Genomic DNA, 13,010 nt, shown 5'->3' with positions numbered 1-13,010 from the left:
CAAGGCCTGAGCTACTAACACTCAATTTTAAAACGTTTGAGAGTTAACTGCAACTGAAGAAACAAAGAGCTGTCTGGGATAACTGAAGTGAGCATACTGGAGAAGAAAAGTAGTGGGTTTATGGAAAAAGACTTTACACATTTCAACTGATTCTTTTCCCCCATGAGGGAGTATTTTGTGGAGGTAGATTAAATCTATCTCTGCAGTTTACAAATCATCAGTATCAATTTATGCTCTGTAGGACAAATTCTGACCCCAGCTATATCTCCATGAGAAAAGTAACTTCCAATATTGCTTTCCAGCAGAAATTTAAACTGATCAGTTTATCAATGCCGCACAACAAAATAGAACATGTTACAGTTGTGCTGACTCTGCAAGGCAAATAATATGAACATGGGAACAGCTAATCACAATCAGTTATTGCTCTACAAAGTTTATTTTGAAGCAGATAAAAATGACTAAAATGTAAGTACTAATAATATTAAAGAGTTACTATTACTTTTATACATAAAGACTACTCAGAATATAAACATCCAATTTCCTTCTAAACTTTGCCAAACATTTATGCAATAACACAGTTATCACTGATTGAATGCGATTTAATCAATTTTTAATTCTCATAATTTAATTTAATGAAATGCCCTTTTCTTCATGAAATACTCAAAGAAATTTATCTTCTATAACAATAACTGTTCCATATTTTTAAAGTTCAATTTTGGACAACCAAGAGAATTCTGAAATACATATTTGTAACACTACAAATCTATTCGGTGTACTTGTCACAGATCTGTCGCAGACATCTTTTCATGAAAAATCCTTTCCTTAGGATTTTTCCTCCTGAGAAGCTGAGAGGCCTCAGGAACAAAATGTAAACAATTATTATCTGCTGCTGTGGAATGCAACAGGTGGATCTGTGATTGGTCTCATGTGCTTGTTTGTAATTAATGGCCAATCACAGCACAGCTGGCTCGGAGAGAGTCCGAGACAGCTGCCCTTGTTATCATTCGTTCCTTTCTATTCTTAGCTTAGCTAGCCTTCTGATGAAACCTTTTCTTCTATTCTTTTAGTATAGTTTAATTGTAATATATATAATAAAATAATAAATCAAGTCTTCTGAAACATGGAGTCAAGATTCTCATCTCTTCCCTCATCCGAAAACCCCTGTGAACACCATCACACAGATCTTTCATTCTCTTGATCATTTTGTCTTGTTTTACCTGAATTCAGTTTTACAGTATCCTTTGAGAAATATTATAATTTATTTTAACCCAGATGTCCTCAATGAATTGTTTAGAAAGATGACCAGATCTCTTGAGTGGATGTAATGAACCTAGAATCCCTTAAAGCATATAATTACTGTGAAAGTTTTCCATAAGTTACTTTACTCCACATATAAGAATTTCAACAGCCACTGGGGCTTATATGTACTACTTACATTCAAAAGCTTCTTCACTGTCATTGTCTTCATCAGAACTGATTTCAGCATATTTTGGTTTCTCATTAACTGTGCTACGTTTGCGCTTGTTCATTTTCACACGTTCACAAAGTGGCATGGTGGATTCAATTTCTGCCAGGAGATCAGGAGGTAATTCCTTTAATACTGACTGATCTATGCTACCTATTAGTGAAGAGAAGAAGAACAAATGTGAACCTGAAGATAATAATAAAGGCTCAACACTACAGTCCTTTCTCAGGAACTGCTTAAAGTATATCCTCTAATAAATATTAGCGCAATGACATATACTTACTTGTATGTATTTGACAGTTGCATTTATTGTTCACACTGCAAGTAGAAATTAACACAATATATTGCATACACATCTCCTTCAATAAAATATTTTGTTAGGCATATAAACAAATTTAAATTGGTGAATTTCCTTTGTAAAAAGACATTCTTGCTCTATTTCCACAAAATTTAGTCTTATTTTGGTTCATTCTCTGAATTCAGCAGGTTTTATAACAGTGCATGTAATTTAAGGATTCATTATGCCTAATTAACAGTCCTGTTTATTCTCATTCAAATTGTTTAGTGCACACAAGACAGTAATCTTCCTATTTCCAGCAGTTATTGACAATCTGTGGCAGAATCTGTGGGGTCTTATCCCTAAATACAGACAAAATCATTGACATTTCAATCTCTGCTTCAGATTTTTTTTTCTTACCTCTTATTAGTAGTTTTATAATGCAACCCAAATTTTTGCTTGATTTTGTTACAAAACATAATTGAAATATTTTCATTTAATATAGAAAAACAGCAAGCTGAAACACATCAGTTTTCTTTTCCACAGAGGTAAATACTTAGATATCATCACATGATTCTCAGCACATTTTGAAACTATGATTAGGCCCATATGGTCACTATAAAGGAATTTACAGTCAAAATATTTTACAAGTGACACAAGGAAACCAAATTAATTCAGAAGTATTTATTGGGGGTTTGTTTTATATCTTTATTTATCAAAGAACATATTGCACAGATTTCAAGATTATTGGACTAAACTGTTAACCTTTTTCCAACAACAGAACAAATGCCTTTGTCATAAGTGCCTCTCTCTCCTTCCCAAGAAATAGAGAGAAAATCACCTGCCAATTGCTATACACACACAAATTCTCCAAGAAATCATCTTCTGGATGATAATTCACTTTTTAATTACATTAACTATATCACTAACATAACTTTCTAGAATTTATTTCAAATTTTAGACAAATATTCCATCTTCTAATCCAAGTTTAGTTTCTCCCCCACTTTAAACAACTTGAACTGGAATTAGAAGAGCCTGAATAAGAGAAAATAGCTTCCAGTAATAAAATGTTTTTAAAGTCTCATATATTACTGGTTTCACATATCTCTACAATGAAACTAATGATCAGAACATTATTTTTCTACAATTCTCAGGTATATTCATCAAGTCATCCCATTTAAGTGCATTTTAAAAAGGATTTAACTTAAAATATTGGAGTTTTCAAACTGAGGTAGGAAAAGTTATTTGACGATAGCAAAAGTTGTTCCTGCTTCCCCCATGCTGTAGTCACTCATTTATTTGCTTTTAATTTCCATCCTTTGATAGTCACCACCTGACAAAGTTCTAAAATCCATAATATTGCTTTTAAAAATGCTAGAAAACATTTCACGGTGTTGTTTACTATGGCGCTTTGAAATTATTAGTCTTCGTGGATTGGGCACTAGATTGAAGGTTGTCAGAAATAAGACAGCATGGACAGATCAGTTCCTCTGTGCGCATCGGCAGCTGACTGGATGCCAGCCAGGTCTAATCTGGATACTGCATAGCCATGTCTGAGCAGTGGTATCCCTACACTAATACTCTTTGCATGCCTATGCAATGTCTGAACAGAGTTAGCATATATTCAGCTTCAGACTAGAGGAAAATTTGCACATACATGTTCAAGACAATTTCTACAGGTGAAATTGCTAGAGGGCCTCAGATCCTGGGTTATTTTAACACGGGTTCTCCACGCACTGTCGGTAATTTCATTGAAATCAGGGGGACAATACATAAGAGCATAAAGCCTATAGGAAATCTGGCGAAATATACTGCAAAACCAGCTGCAAGGAAAGGAACGAAATTTGCATTATGATTCGTACAGATGCTTAAATGCTTGATGGGCTAGATGCACTTACACTAGCAGGAGTATTTTTCTACAAATATATCTTTAAGTCTCTCCTAGTCTACAATGAAAAGTAAATTTAAACCCAGAATAATTAGTAAGACAGATTGCTTGGAAAGGAAATAAGAAAAGGAAACAAATCAGTAATGGATTGTATACCGATCTTGGCAAGAGTTCCATAACCAAATTCTAATTCAATCCAATATCAAATTCAGTTTTAAAACTATGCCTGAATGTTTAATGATGTAATTTTAAGATTGTGAACATTTTGAGGAACTGTTAGAACAGAACTCATTCTTATTTTCCTTATACTGTGCACAAAGAACATATCGGTAAGACTAAAAAATGATATATTTAAAGTAAGAAAACCCAAAAGACCCACTCACCAAAACAAGAAGTAAAAAATCACAAGCTACTACTTTCATACCTCCAAGGAATATCTATTCTTGCTTTCCTTATTGATTTTGTTCTGGAGGTAGAACACTACTCAATCTTAAAAAATAAGTCAATTACCACAGTGTTAATTATACATAAATGAAAAATAAAAATGCAAGTACTGTAAATATTTGGAAAAATAACTTTATTTCCTTTTCCAAAGTTCTAAGTATTCTATGTTCTCCAATATAATTTAAACTAATGCTTAAACTGTACTTTCTCCGGTTACAGATATTTCAGATGACAATATAAGCTTCCCCCTTTTTCTTTTATTAGGGAATATGAAAAGCTTTTTGGAATAAAGAAGGGAATAGCAGAAAAGAGAACAATAAATTATTGCAAAGACCTCAATAATCTATCTATAAAGTGTTTTTGTCACATTGCTCCCTGGAATGAGTCTGCTGAATGCTGTTTCCTTAGCTGCTGAGGATTGTAAATAACCAAATCTAAAAAGTGTTTTACTCATGCAGTACACAGGAGTTGAGCATGACTGCACATGTATGAATAATTCTGATATACATGGAAAAGGACTCCCTGTCCTTTCTGAAGAATTTCAGGGATACTATATACTGTGAAACTTCAGTCAAGATTTTAAAAATATTTTACTTTATTAATTATGTTATTTTGAGTCAGGGCAACCCAATCTTCACTAGAAACATCTTACTAAATTCCATTTTTATAGCTCCATATTTTATAATAAATGTACTATTTGTAAAGAGTAATAGAGAAATACTTAAGGTATCCAGTTCACCATAAGAATCCAGTCACATGGCAACAAACATTAGGTTATAAACCCCATACTAATGTCTTTTCAGTTTACAGGATATTGTTCAAAAACATTTGAAAGACAATAGACCACAAAACCATTTGAAGGCATCTACAAAAACATGTATGATCAATTCAAGTTTTTCAATTTGTTTAATAAGTTTGTGAAGAGCTGGTACCTACTTTCCTGTTACTCTACTTTCTGAAAAACTTTCCTTGTCAACAGAACAACTCAAATTTTTGCAATGTGCACGATCAGCATATATGGTATGCCTGAAATGGACTATACGCATCAGTGTTCTTCAGACATCATTTCAGTATACTCTCAAAGCTGCTGCTACTATTAAAATAAACAAACAAAACCCACAAAGAATGCCATCACAACCAAATCTTTGTTCCACTGTAAGGAATCACAATGCTGATAAACTCCACATTAGCGAAACTCAAGGATGAATCAGAGTAGCTGTAAGAACAGTTCATATTGACGAACCACATATATCAACAACCACTTCTTCAGTGCTTTTCTAAACCTATGTAATGCTGTTCATGACTTACTAGTTGCTTGCTGAAGGAAGAACATATGCTTGGTTTTATTTTATTGCAATTATAAAAAGATTTCTTAGAGAAGATATTCTAGAATCTTCAGCTGTTAGTGAATATCCACTAACCATCAAGATGCTTGTTGCTCACCAAGCAATCCTTGACAAAATATAATACAGCTAAAAACCAGCCAGAGAAACTCAACTAAAAATGAGGTCTGTAAACCTCGTCCCATATTATGTTTTAATCTGGGAAGCTTTTCAAAGGGTTTTTGCCATGTACAGTGAAAAGAGTTCTACAAATGTCTAGTGGATATAGTATTTCCCTTTGTCCTACGTTACAATATAAAGATGTATTCTATTCCCATCCTCAAGAGCTGCTGAAACCAGGAGGGGCATTGTTTTTCCTTATCTCCTCTTAATGGGCCCATCAATACCTTGCCACATGACTCAGAGATAACTCCCTCAGGGAGCCATTTCTGTTTAATGGGCAATCAAGGACTCACCCGTGACTCATAGAATGATAACAGCCCATTGTGAGATGCTTTGCCCAGGGGGGAGGAGCTAAGCATCCCCACCTGGATATAATCTGGGATTTGGGACAGAACAGTCAGTCTTTTCCACTGGATTCCCAGAGGAATGGCTGTCTTTTCCACTGGATCTTCAGAGGAAGACTACACCATTTCTACAGGATCAGTGCTCCAACAGAACCACATTTGCCACTCCAGGAGGACTGCAGCCACCAATCCAACTGGACTGCTACCAACACCCTGACCAACAGGGTGTCAGGTTGTATTCTGACTTTGTCAGTGGTTTTTCCTTTGTATTATTGCATGTATTTTGGTTTTCCTTTTTCCTAATAAATGGTATTTCTGACTTGGAGTCTCTCACTGGTTTTGCTTTCAAACCAGAACACCCTTCTTCATGTATGGCTTAGAAAAGCAATGGCAAGGCAAGGCTGTAATTCAAATTCAGCACTGCTTTTTGTTCATAACTTGATGGATGGTTTCAAGTTTGTACAACAGTCTCTAGCTAATATTTATGCAAATCTAATCTTTAGAATGATCCAAAATAGCTTTGCCTTGAAGTCAAATACATCTCCCTGATTCAGGCAGATGCACCCATCACCAGAACGCCTTCAAGAGAGGTTGAACCTAAAAAATGACCAAAAAAACCCTATTATTTTGGACATTTATTAGATCCATTCAGTATGGAAATCACAACTATATTTTGACATAACAATTAGTGTGTTCATATTAGTTTCACCTGACTTGACATGGTAACTTCAAACAAGCAGCTATGGAAAAGGGGATGATGCTTGCTGCTGCTTAGGTCAGCTTTCCAGGATCAGAGAGGCTGTTCCTGCCATAAAATCAAAACCAAATCTTCTCAGTAATTATTTATTTTGCTTTTCAAACTATGGAAAGCAGATGTATGGTTTACATTTTGCTGTAATTTCCTATTAATTGATAAATCATCAATATTCGAAAATATTTATAAACCTAAACTCTGATTTGCTACTTCCATAAGACAGGGTTAGTACAGTGGAAACAATCCATATCAGTTTGCTTATATGATTACTTTGAAATAAGTGCAAAATTTTCCACATATCAAGACATTATAGAAAGGAACACACAAGGGTTTAAGAAGGAACAATGACACTTGTTTGGGGTGTGGATATGAATCTTAATTTTGTATTTCTCAGTGTTTAGAAATTTAAGTTTAGCCACTCCCTACATTCTGGAACTTCAACATTAATGAATTGCCACACATCTTCATTTTGACATTAAAAATAAAAACTTACATATTACAGCTCAGTTTTGCCCTCCCCTCACTCCTTTTTAGTCACAGAAAACATTAAATGCTTACTGGACTCTTCTTATTTTGCCAATGTCTAGTATATCCAGTCTTGCTGTTCTTCCAGATACCAAACTCACCTTGCATGCCTTCTCCAAGCATTTGATAGAGGATGTTCCAGTGGTTTTAGGTCTACCTCCCTTATGTATGACTAGGTTACTCTCTAACTCTTTCAAGTCATTTTGGGTCATCGTTGTAACTACACTGATAAAATGTCCCATGTCAGACATATATACAGGAAGGAAAGCAGTTTCTTTCTGGATTAGCTCAACAAACCTTTAAACTCTGCTAAATCGAATAAAATATACTCTAACTATATAATAAGAGTGCCACCTTCTTGTTCTTGGATAGCTGTATCATTGTAACTACAAGAGCACAGACTCACAGCTTAATTCTATTACAACCACTTGTGCAGATAAGGTTCTATTTTATATTAAGAACTAAAAAAGAGGGGATAAAAGTACTTCCCTGCTTTATATAGATGTTTGGAAAATAAACACTCTTTAAAACTAGTTTAGTACTGTTACAGTATAGCATGCAGGTAGTACAGTGCAAAGGGCCACATGACTACCTGTGATTGATGAATAGCTTACAAGTTAAAGCTGAAAATTTTCAGCTATCCCTTAGTGTGAAAATTTAATTTCATCATTTCCATTGTGCTCTCCCTTAAAATGCTCCATTATGTCTTTAAATCTCACTCCGTGGTGATCAGAGTCCCCTGCTGACCAGCATCACACTACTCCAAATAATTATATGCCCTGGAGACTTTTAAGAACAGAAGGGGAAACACAGAGAAAACACTATCCTTTTATCAAAAAGGAATTTAAGGCATGAGGAAAGTACATCTGCTCATAAGACAAAAGTTACACTTTAATCTCAATACCATATCATCAGCTAAAACACACCATCAAGATGAATACTGATGAAAATAATCTGAGTAGTCATGCATTGACTTTTCTCTTTCCCATTCTCTGCCTTAAGGTTTGTGGAAGGTGTGGAAAGTACGGCAGGAGCATCCCCTGGCAGGAGGGAGAGAAGTACTGTTTGGAAGTATGTCCTGTATGATTTCATAGAACCTGCTTGAACACATCTTTCAAAATAATTTTTCCTCATCTACCCCAATACTGACACAAAGGGAAAGCTCTAAGCCTCGAGATAAGCAAGAGGAGAGGTTCAAGCTCTCTGGTTATATTCCAGTCATTAGCTCTGACTTTAAGAAATGGGACACAGTCAGGTTGGTGGGTCAGAGAAGAATCTGGACACAGAAACGGAATAATTCTATGATGTAGTAGATGTCATCATTACCCATGGCTAAGCAGAACAGATTCAAAAAGGATTTTTCAATTGCACAAAGTACTCTTAGAAGAAAGAAAATTTTGACAGTGGGAAGAGATTTCCAAAGAGCACCCTGAAGGATCCAAAGATCAAGGAATATACCCAATACATATTCTCCAAAGATGCCAAGAAACATGAGAACTCACTTTACAGCGATATTAATGATTTCCTCAAGCTGATTTCTGCAGCAACTATAGCCACAAGTTATTTTATTCTTTATTGATATTCCTTGGCTTCTCATCTTTACAAAAATTGATAAAAGAAGGCTAGAGTAGTTTTGCAAGATACTTCACAAAAAATATAGTATAGGAATGTGCCCCCTGTTGACAGAGTGACAAAACTATCCTTTATCCCCTTAAAAAGGAAATAAGCTCAGAAGTTGCTCTCCTCAATTAGGTGAAAAGGCATCTCATAGGCCTAGGGAACTTCACCTCAAACTTAAGGATAGCTAATTGGACAGGAGCCAAAAAGTCCTGCCTAAGCAATTCACTAGAAAAAGAAGAGAACAAAGAAACTAATCGCTTTTGTGAGGTGTTTTACCAGGGGCAGGAGGGCCTCTTGCACCTGGATCAGTTTTTCTCTGTAAAGAGTTTGTTATTTTGCCTTTTATTAAAACCTTTTTGTTTCCAACACTGCCACAGAAGCCATCCTGCTGATTTTATGCTTTCTAAGGTAGCTGAGCTATCTTGGGTGTGAAATAGATCTCCAAGAGCTTATGAGACCTGGCTTGAGGAGACTCCTATTTCAATATAGCAGTACTCAGAATAAAATGGAGCAAGATCAACAATTTAAATAAATGCAGTGCTGCACAAAGAACCTCACTTTTATGAATCTGCTATTAGTGTTTGTAATCTGAAATTTATAACATGCATTTTCCCAACCGTGTATTCTGATTAATTTAAAAACTGAGCCATGGGGCCTCACCCAAGAAAAAAGATCTTCATTAAATATAGTCAAATCAAACCTTAATTTTTCTTCTCATCAAACTCCTATATAATCAGTATAATACAACCAAGATCTTTGCAGAGAACAAGCGAAACAAATTTCATTATTTATATCCATTTTGTGACTATAGGCACATCATCTGCTTTTACCTTGCTCTATCATGGAAAGATTCTCATACTTTATCACTGAAAATATCACATGAAGGTACTCTTGTTTTACTTCTTCAAAGTAACTTAATTACATTAACAGCAAGAAGAAAAAATTGCTGATATTTTAGCTTTTAATATAAAATACTACAGGATATACTCAAAAGATAATTAAACAATAAGCATATTTAAGTAACGTTTATTTGATGCAAACAACAATTTGGTAATTTGAAGAACAAAAAAGGTCTCATCTTTTTCTTTTCTGTTCATTGGTAATATTACCATGAAGCAAAAATAAATTGCAAATTTCAAGTAAATAGTTTAAAGTAAATAGTTTAAATTTTCCTACACAGAAACAGCCACTTAAAATGGTTGAAAATGTCGAGCAACAGAAAAGTTCATTTACCAGAAGCAAATGTGGGGGTTTCCCTTATTTGTATTTTGCCAAATTTACCCTTTGTCTAGAAGAAAATTCAAAGAAAAAATTCTGATCACATATCCCGGCACATATGCCAAGAAATAACATCCATATTTAGATACTTACTTATGCACATGAACAAGTCAACACTTCATATTGTAATATCAAACAAATTGCCGGCCCACATTTTTACATATTGCAGTTCATTGCTGCAAAACTAAATTATGCAAAATAGCTTCAGCTTTTCCCAAAAATAAGAGGAACCTGATCAATCATCCTTACGCATGAACCAAAGGCAGTTTCAGACTTTCAATAAATTGCTCTGACAAATTAAGCAATAAATTTCTATCACTTACATGTACCAAAATAATTTTTCAAAAGTGAACTAGTAAACAATGCACTCCTAAATCTGCAAACAAAACAAAATATTTCAGATGAACCAAAGAACAATGAAATTATTATTTTTGGTCAAGTTTGGTCAAGCTGCTAAGAAGTAGATGTGCAGGAAGTAAATTTCACTCTTAGTATCAAGAGAAGACTTAAGAACTGTGAGAGCAAGAATCAAAATATTTACCTTAGTGGCAAAGACAAAAATAGGAAATAATTCAAGCAACTTCCAGGCAAAGCAGTGTGCTGAAAATGTCTCCTATTGTACTGGTAACAGATCAACACAAGAAAGGACTCTGGTGTGCAACTGCTGAATTCCTTCTGTCTACCTGATATCAGTTTATCCAACATCTACCAATAGTAGCTTATTGTCATGGTTTGACGCTGGCGCAATGCTAGTGCACCCATGAAAATATAATTTTCTCAAATGAGTGCTGTGAGATGCGACCAGAAACAGAGCAGAGCAGGCTCAAGCTTAGAAATAAAGAAAAAAACTTTATTAACCTACAACTATAATAAAAGGAACACACAATTAAAATTGAAAACCTTCCAAAACATTCCTCCTCCCCCCACGCAATTTCCAACACAACAGCAGCACAGTGAGACAAAACCTTAGATTCTCAATCAAGTTACCATCCCTGAAATAATCAATCCTCAGTTCATCACCACCCCTCAGATAATCAATTCTCAGTTCATCAAGGGAGGGAGGAGCCTCTCTTGTACCATAGTTTTCCCCAAGAAACACAGTTGAAACCTCTCATGTTTCCACATCATACATGGCACCACCCGGAGAAAATCTGCCATCGTGACATCCTCCTTCTATGTACAGTGCTCTCACCACTGTTCATGGACCAAAACTGCTTATAGGGTTCCCTTTTAAGGATGCTTTGCCAAGTACCAAGAAAAACAACGATTTCTCACTTTTGGGACAAAGGTTCCCCCCATTTTCACTTCCCCTGGGGCCAAGGGTCTCGAGAACAGAGATCTTCCCTGAAGCCAGAGAGCACCACCACACCCTTCTCATCTTTCTCTGTTCACTTCTCTCCTGCACTGTCAGTCACCGCAGCAGGTCACTCTCTTGGCTCAAGCCATTGACGCCCCCTAAATGCAGTCTCTGTGTTACAGGAAAAACTGGTTCAGTCTATGGCTGTACAAGAAAAAGTCCAGCCAAAGGCCACTCCATCATCTCCTCCCACCTAAGATTCTTTCCCATCTTCTTCTGACATCCTTCACTTGCTCAGACCTTTACCACACTTGCTCATTTCCTTCTATTTCATGTCTGTCTCTCTTCTAGGAGGGTTAATGTTCCACAAAGATTTCATTGTCCAAGAAAAGGGTTAAAATCTCGGGCTCTGCTTGCCCAGGACTCCCACGGCAGCCGGGCACCTTCTCGCTGCACACCCCCCCCCCCTTCTCCTTCTCGGCAGATGCTGCCAGCACATGGTATCAAATTTTCAAATTTCAAGGCAGCACAAGCACAGGCACAGGCTCTCTCCCACTCTCTCTCTCCTGGGGGCACCTGGCCGATGCCTCTCAGTGTTTCTCCACCCCTCCGTCCTGCAGGGGCTCCAGCCTACCTCAGCCCAGGCCACATGGCTTCCCCTCCCCCACCCAGCCCGCAGCTGGGCAGGGGAAGGTCTGACCTCTTTCACTGACCAGAACCAAGAGAGAGTTCCCCTGGGAGTTCTCTGCTTTTAACCCCCTGTGTTCTCAGAAGCGTATCCATGTCTCCAGTGGCCACACCAGGTGCCAATATTCAAATCTGACCACTGATTGGTTTGACTACAACTTCCAGAAAAACTCACTTCCTTATCAACCCAGGACATTTATCCAACATCTACTTCTGAAAAACTGACATCAAAGCCAAAGGCCCCAGAGAGTATGTACAATGCTCACACATCCCAGCACACTTTTTGGAATAGAAGAGATGCACCATACTTAAAAAAATCCCTGCAAGTGGGAACAATCCATGCTAGAAAACCAAGATCTTCCCAGACTATTGGATTTAACTGATGTTATTTACACACACACACATATATATATATATATTTACACCTTGAATATTTTTCATTCTAGAAAGGAGAAAAAAAAGAATAAAGCTAAATGAACATAGAGTACATTAAAATGGATCCTTTGAAAACCCAACATATCTTTAAATAGTTCTAATGTCACAAGGAACAGCCAGCTTCTCTTCTAGACTGTTAAGTTGAAAAGAGGTAGTCACCAATTCCTCAGAAAAGAGGAAAATCAGGAAAATGGTATAATTCTCATGAAAGTGATGTTTATTCTACAAATTCCGTTAAATTTAGAGTTTAAGGGAAGCTTAAAAGACTTCAGCTGTAAACCACTAAATATATCCTTTACTTCTCTGAAATGTGGCATAATTTACTAGAGGACTTCAGAGAAAGTTTTAACATGCTTGATCCATGTGGTAGTATATACACATGCAAGATGCCCAGTGAGTTATTCCTCTGGCCCTCCCAAATGCAAATTCAGTTGCTACCAGGAACTATAAGAGTGATTCCAAATTTCAGATTTGTGGAATTCAGACATTCC

The 13,010-nt window shown here is 36.3% G+C and overlaps 1 protein-coding gene across 4 annotated transcripts in view; it reads right to left on the bottom strand.

The window, feature by feature from the left end:
• LOC118701528 (nipped-B-like protein) overlaps nt 1-13,010 on the bottom strand; it is a 167,396-nt gene that overhangs the window by 46,086 nt on the left and 108,300 nt on the right. For all 4 annotated transcript variants that reach the window (XM_036406183.1, XM_054517780.1, XM_036406185.2 and 1 more), the window contains one exon: nt 1,436-1,618. In XM_036406183.1, coding sequence (XP_036262076.1) covers nt 1,436-1,618 — 183 coding nt within the window. The remainder of the gene's footprint in view (nt 1-1,435; nt 1,619-13,010) is intronic.

The sequence above is a fragment of the Molothrus ater genome, chromosome W (genome assembly GCF_012460135.2).
Source record: "Molothrus ater isolate BHLD 08-10-18 breed brown headed cowbird chromosome W, BPBGC_Mater_1.1, whole genome shotgun sequence".
NCBI lineage: Eukaryota > Metazoa > Chordata > Aves > Passeriformes > Icteridae > Molothrus > Molothrus ater.
The sequence above is the reverse complement of the archived record's forward strand: the minus strand, read 5'-3'. Positions and strand labels throughout refer to the sequence as shown.